Below are 19,848 nucleotides of genomic sequence, written 5' to 3'. Positions count from 1 at the left end.
ATTAAAGTAGCTGATGAAAAGTACCTTTTATCAGTGCAGGATCCCATAAACATTAAAGTGTCTTCGGTAAAAAAAAAAAAAAAAAAAGAACGAAAAGAAGAGACAGTTACACCAGAGTACACACGTTCTGCCTTTATTTTTAACAACCAAGCATTCATGTGCCACATGAGATGTCAACAAGTTATCTTGCCTTTGTTTTTAAACCTTACATTTATTTTTATAAGATCTTCACTAAAAGACAAATTCTTTAATAAGAGTGCTTGCATAAATATAATAACATGACATACTTTGATAAAACTTCTCAGTCTCCTCTATCTTTTTTTCACTGAACCACTTTTCTTGTCAGACTTCGACTTCTTCACATCCTTCTTTCCTTTTGACACGTTCTCGTAAACATCCTCCTTGTTTCTGGGAATTAAAAGAACAAAGGCTGATTAGTGATTCCTTCAGAGATTCAACACTTTATTTTTGTAAACCCGATAACATTGATAAGACACAGATCATAAGAAGGTGAATCAGGAAATCAACAGGGCTGCTGCATGAGAACGATTAAAAGTGACCAACCAAGCATGAATCAATCACTCAAAGCTGACAGCCAGCTATTCACAGCTCCAAGTGGGTCAAAGTTCACAGTGTTCGGGGCTGAATTATCAAGTGAATGTGTGCCATTTTTTTCTTTCCTAATTGGCTAATTAAATCATTGTCCAGTTTATACTCATTTATATGAGCAGCTCCTGGACCAGAGGCCACAAAAACAACAAAACAGCAACAAGCAGGGTCTCTTTAATTTGTTTTTACACTGTTAAAATATCGGTCTCCTTCTTTACCTCTTACAGCCATTTCACTGACTTTACTCACAAAGATCAGTTCTCTCATCATGACGAGTGAAAACAGTTCAGTATAATGTCCTCTGTGGCTCTGGGGGCTTTTCAAAGTAAAAACAAACAACCTCAGTGATGTCATCAGGGTTGGCTCAGCTTGGGTTTGACACCTTTCATTGAAAGCCTGCATTAAAAACCAGTGGTGTGGGGTTTGAAAGATGAGGCCATTCAGGAGACAAGGAGCGTGCAATAGAAGATGCGACTGAGTTACATGGATAGTGGAGGGTCCAGTCATTTTGGAGTTGGATTCACACTAGGTACTAAAAGTTGGGAAATCTCAACCCTCTGCCGCTGTGATTCTCATCAGTCTGTTAAAAAAATCTGTACAGCCGTACAACACTGCCAGCACACTCCATCACAAGCGCTTGTCAGATGGTCAAATAGCTTCGCAAACTGTCTCCACCCCAAACATCTATCCAACATCAGATTGTCATGTCTGTATCTGCGCATTTATGTCACTTTCAGAAATCAAACTCCCACTTCACACGGTGATCAGAGGTGAAAAAGGAGCCAGGGTTTGAACTTTTTTCATCAGTTACAAAACTTTTCCTGTCACTTTTCAAGTGAACGACCAAGTGCAACAATATGAATGTCCTTCAGTTTTCCTCTTCCTCTTTCCTCCTCCACTCCCATGTGCATGTGATGGCAAAGTTTTCACCCTGTGCCACAGAACAATTATAAACCATTGTGATTTCAACAACACATCCCACTAACTAACTAACTAACTACTAACTCTGATTAGCATAGCTCGACCCTAATTAATTGGAGAGCCCCTTTGATCCCAACAGAGAAATAATTGTTGCTCTCCTCTACAAAGAGGTGCCACTATCACTCTTACTGGAGCTGAGAATCACAAATGAAACCAAGAAAAACAGAAGCTCAGGTTGCCTTTGATTCCCAGCTGGCCTGGACAGCTCGGTGCCACTAATAAAATCAATGGCTGATGGCCACAGTTTAGAGAGTGAGGGCCAGCCTGTGTGTGACAACTAGGGACTACAACGCGTCCTCCCTCCGCCCACAGCTCCTGCTCTCTACAAAATGAGACGGCCTGCAGCTCAGCTCTTCCTGCAGAAACTGCTGACATAAGGCTGAAGATGGTGACTAACTCATGACTTTTAAAAGAAAGTAGGGCGGCGGTGTGAGGTTTAGAAGGGCGATGTGAATGTATTAAGGACATCCAATTCACATGCACACAGATGCACACACACACACACACACACACACACACACACACACACACACACACACACACTCACTTTGAGACCCTTCTGCTCGCTGGTTGGTGTTTGAGTTGCAGATTTCCATACTCCGTCTCAGCTTCCTGTGGAAGAGGAAAACAGAGACGGTTCAGATATGACAGACACTGAGAGACGTCGTGCGACTGGTCTCGTCTATGTGGTTGAATGTTTTCTGCCTTAAGGTCAACGTTCATCTTTCACAAGCTCCTCTCTGATAACGTATCACACTGTTGGCATTGAGCTAGTCTGCTCTGCTGTTCAAATCAGCAGTCAAAAGTGCAAAGGACTATTGACATACATATCTCTATTTTCGTTTCTTGAAAACCTTCTCTTGTTTTTCCCATATCAACCTATGTTTTAGCCAAAACTAATTTCGGATGTGTTTGATGGTGAGTCTTCGTCTTCTTCGTGGATTTTCTGTCCCTGTCGCTCACCATGGAGGCACAGTCTTTGGCTTTGGCGGTCTGTATGCACTCGGACACAGCCAGGTAGATGAACTTGTACTGGGCCTCTGTCTGCACCATACCAGAGCGCTGCTCCCGCACCATCTGGATGTATTTTGGGATGTCAATATCACAGTCAAGGCCTACAGGGAAAAGAGAAGTGAGACAGGAACGCAGTGGATGGACACAGTGTGACAAAAAGGGAAACTGGTTTTATTTTTACTCAATAAGTGTCTCAAGAACTTAAACTTTAAGAACTTTAAAAAAAATTTTTACCCTGAGTCTCAATGGTCTCAAGGATCATGTCAATCACCATAATTGTGCCTGTCCGACCAATTCCAGCACTGCAAAAATTCACAGAAGAAATCTAGTTAGCATAGCTGTCCATCAATCAAAACAAGATGCATTCAAACAAAAAACTGAACGTCATTAACTGTTTCAACAGAACTACACGTCTGCAGCTATGCTCGCAGCTCTGAGAGGCTTCTTTTCTTTGCAAAGCACCAAATGCACATTTATCAGTTTGCATTTGGGAGCAAGCTTCAGGACCAGTTTTTCTTTGCAGAGACAGGCAGATATGAGTCTCACTTGATAGAAGTTTTTAGGGCAGGGGTTCCTGCCCCTTTGGTGGCAGGAGTCCCCAAGGGGCCGCAAGATAAATCAGAGGGGTGGTGATTTGATTAAAAAGATAGGAAACAAGAAAAAAAAAATCTTTCATACATTCCTGTTCTTGCTCTCAGCTTTTTTATCGTACAAACACTAGATAGGTTTAGCTTTTCAGGCCCCTCAAAACATCACTGCAACTCCGACAAACACTATGTCTGTACAAATGCTGGGACCACTGTGTGAAGCATGGGGCATCTTATTACTGCTGTGCAGTAAACATACTTACATACAAATATACTTACTCGAGGGTCATATAATCATTTAAACAACAGGTTTTAGAAAAGCACAAACGGCCTCAGTATCCCACACGTCACACGGGGGAAATTCCAAAAGGATAAAATGTGAGTTGACTTTAAACCTTTTGTTCAACTACTAATCTTAATCCTGAAAATATGATCATTTTAATCTTTAACATATAAGTATCGCCACCTAACTTAACATTATGAAACCTGAAACTTGGTGCTGTGATATTTATCACACCATTACACAAGTATGGATGTCTTCCAGCACATCACACATTTAACGTTTGAGGATTTACGATGTCCCTGACAAGTGGGGTGAGACACCATTTGGCAAAACCTCCATCTGGGAAACATATTGTCATGTCCTTCAAAACCTCACATCTCCAAATGCATCACCAGCCACTCAGGAACAGAGAAATTGCTGCTTGGATTGGAGCCAAGATCAAGGAGAATTGCTTTGGTGGTGCATAGTTGCATAGTGCTGGGACAATTAATTGATTAGCCAATGAACAGAATATTAAATGACAACGATTTTCTTTATCAATTAGTTATTTAGATCATTTGACAAGCACAAAAGACCAAATATTTGCTACTCAAAAGAGGGAATTTCCTCATTTTCATTGTTTCATATAATGTTAAATAGAAAATCCTTTAGGTATTTCTTTTTACTTTTTGTCTCACATTTTGTAAACTAAATGCTTAATTGGTTATTTGAAAAGAAAATCAGCGAATGAATCCAAATAAAAGCAAGTCGAGTCACCAATATTGCAATCAGTGACCTAAGGAATCACACATCTCCACAGTTTGAGTCTGCTTCTATCTTGTATGTAGGTTACAAATTTGGGCCCCATGAAAACAACATCAACAACAGCTCTGATACAATAAATATCTGTGATCCTCCACACGTTCAGCTCAGTGGTTAAACTGGGTCTCCAACCCCAAGGGCCATTTTGGGCTCTCTCTGTGCTGTCAGTACCTGCAGTGGATGATCATGGGTCCAGCATTGGGAATTTCAGCCTGTTTACTGTTCACTTGAGTGAGGAAGCTGAGGACGCCGCCTGGCTCCTGAGGGACACCATGGTCAGGCCAGCTGAGGTACTGGTAGTGCCATACTTGACGAGATTGTTTTGGCTGTCAAAGAGAAAAAAATAAGGGGAAAATATATTGATACAATGTGATTTACATTCAGCTACGCACACAGAGGAGAGTGAGTGCAGTGGGGTCAGAGGTTGGTACCTTGGCTAGAGGAGCGATCTCCAAAACTCTGACTTTATAATCAGCAGCTTCTCTCTCCGACTCACAGGTCACCACGTAGGGCCCCACCTCCTTGGAGCTACGAAGGTCAGGCCAGTATGGCACACATTTATTCTGCACAAAAACAAAGAATGGCTCAAATAAATTCCACCTTCATCTGAAAAGTCCACTTCATGTACAAGAAACATCTGTGTGGCTTTTTGTTTTTTTAGTTTATGCTTGCAACTATTTATAGTATTTTGCATATTTTTAAAAAGTGTTGGTTATTTGACTTCTGAATTACAACCTTTTGCACTTTTATATTTATATTTGTATTTTAAAATGTTCTTACACATGATTTTATTATTGGTAAGTTGTGCTGAAAGTTATTCTGTTATACTATGAGCTCACAAAGGCAAATTGCTCACTGTTTGTTGTAATGTTGTAATGTTGTTGTGAAAAGGTAACTGAAATTAACTCAACTCAGCTTTATAAAAGTCATTAACTATTTTTTAAGTCAAGTCAACTGTGATTAGTTATATGATTATTATTTACAGTTGCACTCTCAAAGGGCCTGAGAGGGTTTGAAAACCATAGCTAGAAACAACAGTAACCGCCAAGGAACAAGAGAACAAAGTAAAGTGACATTAAAGAAAAACTCCACAAGGGATCCCCTAGTACCAGATTAAGCCTGCTTTTTTCCTGTAAATGATAGGTGTATTCCAAGTCATCTGGCAGGCTACACCAACACTGTAAAAGCTGAAAGCTAACAGCAACTTTACCTTTTTGCCATCTTCATCCTTGGAGCAATTCATACTCAGCCTCAGTATATGTAAGTATTGGCTCTTGTCAGTCAAGTCAGTAATGTAAAGTGGGTCTGAAACATTTAGAGCTTTTTCAGTACACTTCATAATCTAAATAAATGACCTTGGGGCTCTGTGGTACTCATATATTTCTATGACAACACTTCTTCCAGTTTGGCTGTTGCAGTGACTGAGCCACTCTGATGTTAATAATAATAATGTTAATAATAACCAGATATTTTGACTTTTGAGGAATTTTGAGAGTTCTACGCTTTAAAATTTTCAAAAAGTTTTCAAAAAGGATTAAAAAAAAAAAAAAACACACTTAAAGTCTAAATCAGCTTTCATGATTGTTGCTTTGATACTGACCCGTCCTTTCTCAACCTCTCTTGTTGTCATGACGATCACACATGTGTTCTCCTGCCATACCATTTGCCAGAAGTCATTGACAGTTGTTGCTAAGCACCCCTGGGTGGCGATGTAAACTTTCTGATCTCCAGCCTCCCACAGGAGGTTCTGCAAACACAGAATCAATACACAAACATGATCAACACAACAACCCTGAAGATTAATAACAATGCAAATGATGAAGTGGTGAATATCTGGCAGTTTTCCGTTGTGTTTCATGTTGTGTTTTTTGTCATTTTGAGTTGCCTGAGGCCAGAGACTTTGCAGACTTACTTTCACATAATTGGCGTTGATGTAATCTGACCCCACGACGTTAGGATCAGTGTCCTGCAGGACGACCCTGGTGTCATTGACTTGTAGGAGAAAACAAGTGGATCGAGAGAGGACATGGTGGGAGAGAAGGAAAACATGTTTGGTTGAAGTTAGAACTATCAGAATTTATTCATTTAGAGCATAATGTTACCAAAAAGATTTAAAAAAACTCACAGGGAAGGATGTTCTTGTATCTGTTTTTGCTCTTGTTTTCAGGTCTCTGTCCCTCCTCTCTGCTCTTCTTCACCTTTGCCTCCATCTTTTGCAGATTCTGGCGGGAGACGGACATGACAGTGTGATACCTGCTGTGTCCCAGACCTATACTACATACTAACACTGTAGAGTTCGTCTGATATTACCATGACAGTGCACAGTCTTTGCTGTTAAAATACAAGAAATTAACATATTTTACAGTTTTGTACTAACAAGAAATTATAGAATGAGTCAAACAAACAGTGACTTTATAGGGTAACGCCAAATAAAACTTCAGTGAGAAACAAGAGGAACAAGATCTGACTGGAGCTGTGTCTCCACTAGAGGTGAGACAATTAGTCAATTAATCAATTAGTCAATCAACAGAAAATTTTATGTCAACTTTTTAAATAATGGAATAATTATTGAAGTCATTTTTAAGCAAAAATGCCAAACATTCTCCATGTCCAGTTTCCCAGTTGTGACAATTTTCTTCATTTCTTGTTAATCTTTTGCAGCATTTTCTGAATGTTTGAGCTTTGGACTTTTGGTCGGACAAAATAAGCAACATGAAGATGTAACCTGGGCCTTTTTATAGACCAAACGATTCACTGATTAGTTGAGAAAATAATCATCATGTAAAAAAAATAATGAAAACAATAGTTTGTTACAGTCCTAGTCACAGCTATCTGCATCTCCAACAAAAGGGTTTTTTTTTTGTTTTTCAGTATCGATACAGTACACGGTCAAAGGCTCTTGTGACTTCTTATGTAATATGACCTTGGGACACAGTTGATGTGTTCCACTACCACAAGATGGGACTATAATGCCTCTACTTTCCAGTAGGCCACAGTAAGGAAGTAAGTCTTGAAATGTAAAAGGCTGACAGACATTTCAGTCAATTGGTAATGAGATGCCTGGTGTATCATTTACGATGCATGGTAAGAAACAGTGACCGGAAATGTAACGGAGGCAGGGTGAAATCTTACATCAAACTCCTCCCAGAAGCCCGCCTTGCTCTTCTCTCCCTCGCCCTCCTGCAGCTGCTGTGCACTCTGATTCAGCTCCTTCACTCTGCTGTCAATGTCTGCTGCATTCACTCTGGTGGAGTAATATGGCTAAGAGAGAGAGAGAGAGATATGAGAGACAGAGAGGAAAAATCTTATAATAAAGATGAAAGGAAGAAAACAAGGCAATGAACGCAATAGGCGAGGTTGTCACGTTAAGACTAATGCAAAGACGTGAGTAATATTTCCTATCTGTGGGCTGCACAGCTTGGCTTTTTAAAAGTTTCTGTTCTTCGCTTCACCTCACTGATATTCACCTTATTTGATTAGGAATTTAATTCAGACACCACACATTCTGACCTGTTCATTTGTGTGAGAAAACTCAATCTACCTGCTTGAGATACACCCAGTTCCCAGTGATCTCCTCGATGCCCTTGCGTTTGTAGTGCTCCACCAGGTCTGTCAGCGTGTCAAACATCTCTGAGCCCCCCACCGTATACCTGTCATTCTGGACACACACAAAAACATACAACATGCCAAACTGTCTGGTGTAAAAAAGAAAGGTCCAAGAGATGTGTTGACCGTTTGAAAAAATAAAATAAAATGACAAGGTGTCATTTTTCTATATCCCTTAAAAATGAAACAAATCGTTTTTGGAATGGAAAATAATAAAATAGCTCCCAAAGAGTATTCTCTCTGCGGCTGTGAAAATTATTAATGTATATGTACAAAAAATGTATTTGTGTGACATGAATGTATACTGACGTAGGCTCAAGACTCTGGAGATTAGAGCCGAGCACCTTCGCCAAACTCAACACGTGCTCATAGAGAGGCCTTTGTGACCCTTCCAGTAATCTCACATTAATCTTCTGCCCCCCAGTGATGCAAAAAAACAATGGGTCCCATTTAAATGAGAACTCAACGGTGTTTTCTATGAGGTCAACCACAGCTAAAAATAAAATGCAAAGGCCCTGATGGTGACTGATGACGGAACAACACAATCTATGAAAATTAGTTAAGAGACCTGTTGGTCTACTCTGAGTATCTTTAGATCCCGTTCATAGTCAGAATACAGAATACACTTTGTGGTTTCAAATGTCTCTTACTCAGAAATAAAAGCTGCCCTTTGTACCTATGAACAACTGCTGGTGATCATCTTAAGTAAAAGTGTTACTGACATTTATGACCAATAGCTTTGTTGAAATATGAGCAACAGTCTGTTGTTGCACAAGACAGGGGAAATGGTACTTTAAAAGTATTTTGTGTGCTGCACAACTTTGGGAATACCCCTCAGTATTTTCATGTGATGTGAATCTGTTTCAAGAACTAATTCTGTATCTGACCAAAAACAACCCCTAGTTTCATGCACGCATTATCTTGCATTGCACACACACTCATGGTCACACTTATGCACACACACACCTGGCACATTATCTTAATGTGGGAGACCCGCTTGCCTCCGGTTTTGCCCCTCTCGTCCGTCTGCACAGACAGGACAAAGTCTCCGGGTTTGGACAGCGACTCTCTGACCAGGAAGGTCCCCGGCTCGTCTCGTGCACTGAGGAGCTTCTCTGCATTTGGCCCGGACAGGTGACCGTGGTACCACCTGCGTCAGAAAAAACATTGATGGTTTATGATGCAGCCTCTGTGACAAGATGTTTGTGCACTGAGTTAAATTCTGGCTGCTGTGACCTACAAAAAGATACATAACTAGGAAACATCTGTCTTGTGCAGATATTTGACTGTTAAATGTAAAAAAAAAAAGCCTTGTGAACACAGCAAATGAAAAAGACAGACACAACATGCTTCATCTTCTCCTTTTTTTTTACTGCCACCTAATTACAGTATGTGAGCAAACCCTTTTATAGCTGTGGGGTCATGCATGTGTGCAGTGGGAACGACATGCATATTTCTATTCAAGGCTAAGCGGTTGTCAGACACACACTGATGTGGTGCACTGGACTGTTGTGCACAAAAGCGAGTGAGTAGAAATTGACCACAACAGAATCATTAAGGTGGATGGTTAAAAACAGCATGTACAGATGTTGCTGTTAAATGCAGGCCATGTTTATGTCCACCACACTATTCTCTGTGTGTTTGTGGAGTGTGTGTGAATGAGTGAATGCACACTCGATCAGGTTGGGTTGTGACTTAATTTTAGGCACAGTTCTCGATTTCTTCTTCTAAACTTCCTGCTTTGCGGTCGGAAAATTTCTGATGACAGATTTCGTGGCTGAAGAGGACAAAGTATTTATAGCCTTGCCCCCCCTTTTCGATATGTAACATCAGATAACTCCCCCCCCACTACCACCACCGCTCTCCTTATGCTTTTTGCACATGCTTTTTATGATTCAGTTCTCTGATTTACTTACATGTTAAATCACAGTTTATGCTGATATTAGATTCCACCTGACTTTTTATCTACAGCAAGTTGCACGAAGGACCTGCAGCGAAAACAAAAGGTAGTGTCCGCGCAGTTTTGCAGAAGCTGAGCAACAGAGGGGCAATTGATGGATGCGTGCATTGTAAGTGGACAAGTTGAAGACAGCAATTTAGCCATGCACATGTGTTTAAACTGTCGTTTTACTGCCAGGTTATGGGTGGAACAAACCTGGCTGCAATCATGTCAGCAACCCTGATTTGTCACATGCAATAATGCCAACAAGCTGATGGCTTCACACCAAATGTATTCCTCTTTTCTGAGAAGCGATGATCTGCCAGATACACGAGAGCAGATACAAAGAAAACTGCACCACACACACGGTGACCTGTCGGGGTGTGTGCAATCTCGCTTTGCCAAGATGAGAGAGAGAGAGAGAGACTGGGTGAGATGAGGAAGACGGTGAGTGAGCAAGAACATGATGGAGTGTGCAATAGAGGAAGACAAGTCGGGTCTGGCCATTGCTTTCAAAAGTGTCAAAACTTAAAGTTTCCAACCGCAGCAACAAAAGGGAAGTTAGACAACTGACAGAGAGAGAAGGACGAGAGGTGGGGAGGAGGGGGAGGGGGGGGCAGAGGGTAGAGCTTCCAGCTTGGTTGAAGCACACAGTGTCACACATGCACATGCGCACACACTTGCACACACACACACACACACACCCGATAGAAAGTAGTGTCCTCCTTGACTCATAGAAGGAGTGGAACTGAGTTGGACATTAACCCTCTTTAATCTGCCTACACCTGCACAATGTTTCCAGCTGGGAGAAAAACGCCACCTCCAGCAGCAATGTCATGGAATTCAAATGCACAATGTGGGCAGATTTCAATAAATACAATAATATCAACTTCTACTTTTGAACCTACATTTGACATACAAGCAAACAGATTAAGATTTTTATCTGATTTACAGCTGCAGCGTGGAGGAGTCGGTCGTGTGGTGGGCTGAGACACAGAGAGAGAGACGTTACAAAATAGCTGCAAAATTATCTTGTAACTATATTTGGCAAACAGATATCCATGAAGTGGCAGCTACTATCAGTAAAAATAAAAATAACTTAAAAAATGTGTGAGGTAGCAACACCACAACAAGAATACTCCCTGTTTCAAGTACAAATCCCCTATTTAAAAGGATGCTTTTAAGTAAAATGTGACAAATCAGACGGGTTTCTGTCAGACAGTGGTACTCCTATTTTAAATGTTGCATTAAAGGCCTTTTGTATTCAGTTTTGGGAATTATAGCTCTTTCAGATCATTTGAATCTTTCCAACAACTTTAGTTTATCTAATGTTAAATATTAAAATCTCAATCTGCAAAGCAACGCGTAACTACAGCCAACATGTGCATGTGTATTTCAAGGCAGATGGCCGCCCACCCTGAGTCTGGTTCTGCTTGAGGTTTCTGCCTCTTAAAAGGAGGTTTTTCCTTGTCACCGTCAGTGGGAATTGTTAGGTCTCTGTAAATAATATGGAAAGTAAATTGAAGTAAAGAGTGAAATATTTCCCACTGGGGGGAAAAAAGCATGACGATAGTAGCAGGTACTTGTCTGCAGTTAATGTGGCGATTTTCTTTTGTTTCTCCTTTATGCAAACGGGTGATCAAAAACACTGGAGGCCAGAATTTCTCTGACCACAATGTACATACAGAAAAAATGTGGACTTGCACTGGCGGGCCTTTCCTGGGGCTCCAGGAATCATTCTTTGCTTTTAAAAGAATCACGAGACAAAGCTTCATGAAGCATTAATATTAATGATGGACGTTTCCTCTTTTTAATCTCAAAGTGTAGTAATTATTAAGGGGATTTCTTATTCTCGTTTTTAAATTTCAATAAAGGGGGAAATGGAAAGTAAATATTCATACATTCATTTTACTGCAAATGTGCTGACCCATTTTTTGTCATATTCATGTTGTTGCTTGGCCTAACTTCACCAGCAGTGAAAAATGAATTAACTAACTTCACGTGCACAGGTTTGTTGTGCAGGTTTGTGCTACATTTTTGTCTTTATGTGGTGAGAGAGTTAAAGTCTCAGAGTTCACTTGCTGAAGAGGGACAGTTTCTCTGTGCTCACCTTAATCTGAGTTAATATAAACCACATGCCTATGAGCAAGATTTTTTAACATCGCAAGTAATTTGGAAGGCGGCCATTGACAAAATAAGATTAGATAACACTTTATTGATCTCCAAGGGGAAATTAGGTGTTAGAGCAGCACAAGAAGAAGGAGGTATAAACAGTTAATGAATACAACAGTATGTATAAACAGTTAATGAATGAAAATAAACTAAATCACAGGTGTAGTTATATAAAGCATGTCTTCATAGGAGAAATGATAACCCTTGACAAATGTTGTCCATTAATTAACACTTAAAAATGTCCTTACAGCTGCTTACAACTACGTTATAGTGTTATATCACCCATTTATGAAATGTCTGCATACTGCTTATGAATGCTAAATAGAGGGGACTTTAAATAAAGACTTACCCTGAATGGAAATATTCAAGAAACACTGACACTGCTCTTGTTAATTCCATGTGCAGCTGTTATGAGGCAGATGTAGGAATGAAGCCTCGACAGCTGTGGGTTATTAGCGCCTGCAGTGTGGGTGTTTATTTTCACTGACTCACATTTTGACAAACAAAGACGCCATTACACCTAAATTATTTACAAGTGGCTTCAAATGAGACGTCTTTCCCCCATAGGAAAAGATTAAAACCACATGGAATATCAAACCTACCTAAGTGACACTTATTATCCCCAGTAAATAAATAAGTTAGAGGAAATACTGATCATCACAACTGACTATACTTGACTTAACCACCTAACCAAACACTAGTACACTTAACCTGAAAGTGTAAGTGGAGGCAGCTCAGAGAGGGTGTGGGCCACAATAACCTAGAGGGGGTTAAATAGTGAGCGTGGAGGTGATAATAAGAGTAAACAGACCTCTCTGTGGTGGGATCGGAGCAGTTGAGGGGGTATTTGAGCTCGATAATGGTGCCATCTTTGTCCTGCAGGATGCCATTCTCCGCTGTGTAGTACTCCACCAGCTCTGACAGGGTGGCAAACTTCTCCCCGCCATACAGGTCGTAGAAGTCTCCTGTGTTCTGGATGCGGATGTGTGTCACCAGCTCGCCCACCCTGAGATGAGAGAAAAAAACAAACAAAAAAAACAGTCAGGCCACATCAACTAACCGTCAAAGTTTTCCTTGACTTCCTTCCTTCCATCACTATAAGAGTTTTAGATATAAAAATTTAAATGCACAATAATATTTCTTTAAACTTTATTTGTTTCAAAAGTAAAAGTAAAAGTAAAGAAAAATTACATGAAATATGTAACTGTTTGACTGCAAATCAGATCCTCGCAGAGCTGTATATATTAGCTGTGTTGGTCTATGACACATACATGTGAATTTTCAGTATCTGTACTCAGTGTTCTCCATCATGCAAAGACTGCAGTCAGTATAGTAGTTCTCTGGAAGCCTGGGTTGTTAAGCATCAGAAAGAAAAGAGCTTTTCTGAATTACTTTTTTGCTCTTGGTATTAAGAGCAACAATACATTTTGTTGTCTGTAGCTTTTAGAGAAACCTTAGTTTAGATCTAGATCATTAGCATCATCATCACTGAATTTCTTTAAGCTCAGAGGAATTAAAATCTCCAACCCTTTTTATGGTATGTCTGCGTGACAGTAAGGATTTGGTTAAAAAGGTAACACTTCACATTCATGCAGTTTAAAGGCTCCACCTCATGTGTACTGTAGGTCACTGGGATGCAAGAAGGAATTCAAGTGCACAAGAAAACTACTCAAAAAGGTTCAGTGTATGAAATGCTGCAGTTTTTATGGGGGTGGGGTGGGGTGGGGTGGGGGGGGGGGGGTATTATTTATTCAGCAACAGAAAATCCACGATTCATTTTAACTTCAACTACAGACTGCTGTACTCTGATCAATAACTTATTGGTCGCATACATCAGGATTACTATTTTGACGTACACAGCTGTCGACCTCTAGGTTCTGCTCATTAAAAAAGAAACACTACCACAGGAACAGAAATATACTGCACATCTGCATGAATATAACCCAAATATCACCAAGAAGCACTGGCTAAAAAAACCTGCTCCTCTGTTTGACATAATCATATACAGCGCATTAAAAAAAAATCCAACTTTCGGCTCTTTAAACTACAAGTAACACTACTGTGATCACTTTATAACTTGATCTTAAAATCTGAGGCTTTGCACAGAAACTTGGCATCAATTACACCTCATGCACAAACATAAAAAACATTTTATCAGTTAAATTTAAGGTGTCAAGGTTTCAGGATGTTTCATGGATCACTACAACATGACATTTCAATTATCACATATATCTGTATCTGATCCTCTGTGTCTGTATCTCTGAGTTATTTTTAGTAAAGATCATCATTCAATCCTCATTTTAGCACGTCTTTCATGTTGTGTAGATCAACAAAAGTAACTCAAGAACAAGGAAACAAAGCAGCAACATCTGGCTCTACAAATGCATATAGAAATAACATATTCATAAATTCAAGGTGTAATTTTGTGTCTACAAAGTGCAGTGTCAAATACTTAATTTCCCGTCTAAACAGAATATTTGTATGTTCAGCACATCTCTTTTCCTCAGTTTTGAAAGTTAAGCCCAGCTGAGCCGGACCTTCCATCCGCTCTGACAGTCTATCAGGTTCCATATTAACACAATTTTTTTTTTGTCATTCATGTTCTGCTTTAGGGTTTGTTGAGAGGAAGAGGCTTTCAATATACTTCTAAATGCAGGGAATGTAAGATTTCTTCTTAGTTGTGGAATTAGTTAAGTTAAAAAAGGGATTTGTTGTGTGTTTTTTTTTTTTTTTTTTTGCATTATTACCTGACTGACAGGGAGAAATCTCCGACGTTCTTCTTGCTTGGTCGAGCCAAGAAGCTGCCATGAATGCCTCGGGACTTGAGCATTTCTTCGGCCTGCAAGCCTGTGATGTCTCTGTGGAACCATCTGCATTCACACACACATATGCACAGTAAAAATACATTCAGTGTGACCCAGTACACCATCAGTCTTTTATCAGATAAAACAGTGTGACTAACGTCCATACCTTCCTCACAACATTCAGCTCAATATACTGATATTTCATTGGCAAAATACAAAATATTTTGTATTCAAAATGGAAAATGGAAAAAAGTCTTTCACGTTTTTCCATTCAGCTTAATAAATCTCCCGTGTAGCTTCACTGCAGGAGACGCAGATTTCACCACAGTCTAGTTCTGACACTAGTCACTGATTAACTTAACAATTTTTCCTTTTTTACCATTTGATTGTGCAAACCCTCAGAGTTTAAGTCATTACTCTGACATCTGGTAACTTGCAATGAACATTTGTGATTATTGTTGACATTCTTTTAAATTAAACAAATAATTAATCAATACTATAACTGATACTGAAACAAAATGTTGGTTGCACTCCTAGACCAGTCCACATGGTCATCATTGTTCAAAATAAAGCTTGGTCTTTATTCTGCACATTCTGTCTATAGACATATAGAGGCATCAATTACTAATTACTGATGACTAATTATCAGTATACTTTACATCTACGCAACTGTAATTTTAAAAAATCCAGTGAAGCGCAGGCTTTTTAGCAACATTGTGAATTGCATCAGTGCAGACGAAATATCTCATATTTTATCATTTCCTGAAGCTTGGCTCACACCTTCTGAACTAACACAAAAACCCAAAAGAACAGGATTTGTTTTTGTTTTTGAAGGATCCACCAATCAAAAAGAATATTTGCCAAATGTTTAATTGCCTATTGGCTATTTCTTATTGTAATCGCTTTCCTGCAACTTTCAAATTTAGCTGTTAATAAATCTTAACCAATTTACTCAACATGTGGTGAATGACAAAGACACTTTAAATTCTGTTACATCAGAAAAGGTTTTTTCATCATTGTGATGTAATAGCAACGTTAAATGTGCAATGTAAAGCTAGACATACAAATTGTAAGCATGGTACGCTCTGCACATGCACTAGTCTCTACAGTTAGATTGAGTTTGTACTTGAATGTGTTTCCCCTTTAACTTTGGGGTCACCACAAGAGAAGCTTTTAGACAAGAAATGCCCAGAGAAAGACGATTTGAAAAAAAAAAAAAAAAGAGTCACAGAAACAAAGACGCATCAGCTCAAGACAAAGGCAACCTTGTGAAGAGCCTTTAAAGTACTCCAATGTTGAGGAGAGAAGGAACGAGGCTTCTTATTCAACCGCTCAACTCAAACATCATTTATGACACATTTATGAGACATTTATGACACATTTTTTACGCAAACAGACACCGAACGGTACACAACACATCACAGGTCACATGATAGAGGAACAGAGCAGGACGGGTCGACAGCTGGGGAAAGAGAGAGAAGGAGGAATGGAAACAGAGAAGTCATCACGCCTTGCACAAAACACAAGAGAACACAATCAGAGTTGGCTAACAGAGCATTTTAGCGTCCAAACGAGGCCTTCACTCACCGAACCATGTTGTCTCTTCACTTCTTCTGGGACCAAAGGGAAGGAGAGCGAATGGTGAAGAGTCACTCAACATGTGCAGACTCAAAAGCATAACACTTTGTGTCTAATCTTATAAAGAAACAGTCTGTACCTCACTACTTCCTCAGTTTAAAGGTGAATACTGCGCTTAAATAGAGGATAAGTCACTTTCATGCGCATTCTTTTGCTCTTTCACACACTTACTTGACATTTGACACCAACATCCTTCCATCTCTTATGAAAACTATCAACTCCACCTCTCTGTATCACACTACATTCACTCAACAATCCTCAAACTACCCGCTCTCTCCTCCTCTTTTCCCTTCATGCTTCCCTCCACCCAATCCTCTTCCTATCCAACCCCTCTCTGTCCCAATAGGAAAGCAGGTAAACACTTACTCTTCCCAGCTGCCTCTGAAAACAACTGACACCTCGCTGAGGCTGCTCAGACTGTATACGTCTCTCTCCCCTCCTCTCTTGTCGTCTTCTCTCTCACTCGCCCCTTCCTTCCTTTTTACGTCTCCTTTCACAAAATAGTGAAAGCAAGAAGGAACCAAAAAAAGCTGACAGGCCGGAATTCCTCCAACAGACACCTTTTTTTTTTTGCGTCTTCTTTTTTTTTTTTTTTTTAAAGACAACCACAACAAAAACTCATCATTTTTAAATCTGGAAACTTTCTCTCTGATGCTCCATCATTTAGTCGTCCATGCAGGTCTCGACAAAAAGAGAGCAGCAGCGATGGTTGAAACTAACTCCATTCAGAGGTGAATCATGAGACAAGACAGCCTGTCCAGTTATTCCAGCTTGGTTGCATGAATGAACAAAATAAAAAAAAAATCCACAAAAGGCAGAGTTGAGCTTCCTGTGCCTTTACAAACAAGCCCGCACTTTGACTCTCAGTCTGCTATTTGCAAAGCTTTTCCCCTTTGCCTGCCCACCTGTCTGCTACTACTGTTATCTTTTTGTTCTCTACTTCCAGGTGTGTATGAATGTGTGTGTGTGTGTGTGTGTGTGTGTGTGTGTGTGTGTGTGCAACACACAAAGGTCAAAGTAACAGAACACTTCCTTATTTGCAGTTAAGCCTTCCCACCTCTATATATACTGTGTTTCTGTGTGCGAACTGCTTTCAGCTGCTAAGCCATTTGCAACTATGAACTTCTTTCAGACCAACGAGGCAATAACCCAGATATCAAAAGACAAGTACAGGCTTGCAGGAGACACTAGTTTCCACACAATGCACACAAATCCACATACACCTACACCATAAGGAAGGCTGGGCTTCAATGCAAACACAACACATTCAATAAATGTCATAAACACATGAGCAAACATTTTACAACCTGTGAAAAAGATACAGGCAATCCACATTTCGCTTGCAAATCATGTTTACCCACAAGAGGTTTATATTTGGATTCACATAAAATACGTCAACTTTTTTCCTAAGCCAGACATTATCTTCCTCATGAGACTGTGAACTTTAGTGTTGGTGAAAATATGCAAGGGTAGAACAAAAGTGTGTGAGGCTGACACTGACACTGTGGTTAAACTTTAGGAAAAAAGGCTAAGAAAGAGTTGCAAAACTTAATAGTTACATACAGCGTTCTGTAGCCCCGCCCCGCTCTCTAAACGCTCACACGCAGAGCACTGCAGGTGTCATATGCCGTGGTTAACGCCAGTTATTGCAGTTTGCTTTACTCTCCTCGCAGGCTTTCGTGTTTAACAGTTGAGGCTGGCTCAGCTTCTCTTCCCCTCCAACACAACAGAGCTTCACTTCTCAGGCTGCAGGGCGAGTGCAGAACTGTGGCAAATGACACTCACACATGCATCAGTTTTTTTCTTGATGTTCTTTTAATTCCCCTCTGTATAAGCCTATAAAATAAAATAACACTAATGGAGTTGAAACAATATTTCAGTTAATCCTCACAAGATTTCTCTTTTTTCTATTGTTTATATCTTGGTAGATTAAATATATTTAGGTTTTGGACTGTCTGGCATCACTTGGGCTCTGGGAAATTGTGACATGTATTTGCCACAGTTTTCTGGCATTTGGTATGAGTGTGGTCAACAATATGATGACATGCACCATGACACAATTTGAATTTTGTTTATCGTCAGATGTTTCGTACCGATTCCGCCCTGGCAACCATCCCTTCAGTATTTCTAGGTGTAGGAAGCCATTGTTTGGCAATGCCAGTTTATTGCACCATTGGATTTTATGGCATTATACGAACATTACCATATATTTTTGCATTTTTTTTTTCTCCAGAAAACAAAGTTGATCATATAGCGACATCACAATATAAAATAACATATACTGAGATACAGTATGTTATTTTATTTTTCAGTGTACCAATTTGAATTCGATCAAATGTGAATTTGATCAACATCGGCTTGTCCTAGACTTAGTTTTATGATTAATTTGTATCTAGAGTTCCACCACCTCGTCACACTGATAGAGAATTATAGAATACATGAGTTAAGTATTCTTCACTAAAATGTGGTTCTTAAGAACTAAGTGAAAATGTAAAAAAAAAAAAAATACACCACACATCACAGTGTTAAATGCTTTTTAAGCCTTAATCCACAACTGGATCTGTATCACCAAGCTTCATTGAAGCTTCAGTGAAGGTAGAGACAGAAAGAGGAAGCACACGTTAGAAAATAATAAATAAGCAGTAGAAAACATACAGAGTGAGATTAGAAAGAAGTGCCAGAGCACACATTAAACATGGACAAAAACATTTACCAAGACTGGAAAAGAGTAAGACAAAAATGAAATATATATATCACAAAAAAAGTCATTTCACCTTATCATAGAAACTAATAAAATATAAGACACTTACCCACAAGACATTGTTTGTTGTTCCTCCTCTCTGCACACAGGATCACTGGACTCGTCTGCACAAGGAAATGATGGGCTGAATCCAGTCTCCCCTTTTGTGCTCCTGTCTATGATGATGTTCAGTGTTTCTCCACCTCCAAACAAAGTAAAACTCACACACAGTGTCAGGTTACATCTACAGCAACTCACGCATTCCTGGCTCCAGGTTAGCTCTCCCTGTTCTTGCTTTCTGCATTCACTTGCAATGAGCCTGGCTTGCGTTTAGCCTCCAACTCTCTCACATGATAAGATATCAAGCTCCATTACCAGCCCAGCCAATCCTGCCGCCCTGTAATTTACTCTAATTTTCTTAATTATCCAACTATCTATGTGAGAAAATGTGCTTGTTCCTGTCCCCTTCTTCCCCTGCTCTTCCTCTCGCGACCTCTTTCCTACGTAAAGGCTCTCCTTCTAATTTTCCATCTCTCAAATCACCATTTGCTTCCATGTAAATTCTGTCACATCTTTCGAGGCTTGTATGCAAAGTACATTATGCATCAGTTACACTTTTCTAAAATGCTATCACCAATCACTAAGTTATTTCTTACATAACGAAGGTTGAAAAG

At 39.7% G+C, this 19,848-nt stretch overlaps 1 protein-coding gene across 4 annotated transcripts; it reads right to left on the bottom strand.

The window, feature by feature from the left end:
• Positions 1–117: 117 nt before the first annotated feature.
• ptpn6 (protein tyrosine phosphatase non-receptor type 6) lies at positions 118–19,478 on the bottom strand. Of its 4 annotated transcripts, none has more exons than XM_071470421.1 (16): positions 16,801–17,315; positions 16,384–16,409; positions 14,740–14,862; positions 12,804–12,998; positions 8,848–9,031; positions 7,817–7,933; positions 7,408–7,536; positions 6,401–6,497; positions 6,188–6,267; positions 5,876–6,022; positions 4,707–4,838; positions 4,447–4,601; positions 2,839–2,906; positions 2,554–2,705; positions 2,138–2,202; positions 118–408 (listed from the first exon to the last, which is right to left on the bottom strand). In XM_071470421.1, the coding sequence occupies exons 2-16, from the start codon at positions 16,389–16,391 to the stop codon at positions 312–314; spliced, it is 1,749 nt and encodes a 582-aa protein (XP_071326522.1). In that variant the 5' UTR covers positions 16,392–16,409; positions 16,801–17,315; the 3' UTR covers positions 118–311. The 4 variants fall into 4 exon arrangements, with proteins under 4 accessions (XP_071326522.1, XP_071326523.1, XP_071326524.1 ...); XM_071470422.1 differs by having other exon boundaries at positions 16,384–16,406; XM_071470423.1 differs by lacking the exons at positions 16,384–16,409; positions 16,801–17,315 and adding an exon at positions 19,245–19,478 and having other exon boundaries at positions 118–401; positions 2,130–2,202.
• Positions 19,479–19,848: the final 370 nt, after the last annotated feature.

This window comes from Trachinotus anak, unplaced genomic scaffold (genome assembly GCF_046630095.1).
Source record: "Trachinotus anak isolate AG129_WGS33_773 ecotype Australia unplaced genomic scaffold, CSIRO_AGI_Tana_v1 ptg000032l, whole genome shotgun sequence".
NCBI classification, from domain to species: domain Eukaryota; kingdom Metazoa; phylum Chordata; class Actinopteri; order Carangiformes; family Carangidae; genus Trachinotus; species Trachinotus anak.
This window is presented reverse-complemented; position numbering and strand designations above follow the sequence as displayed.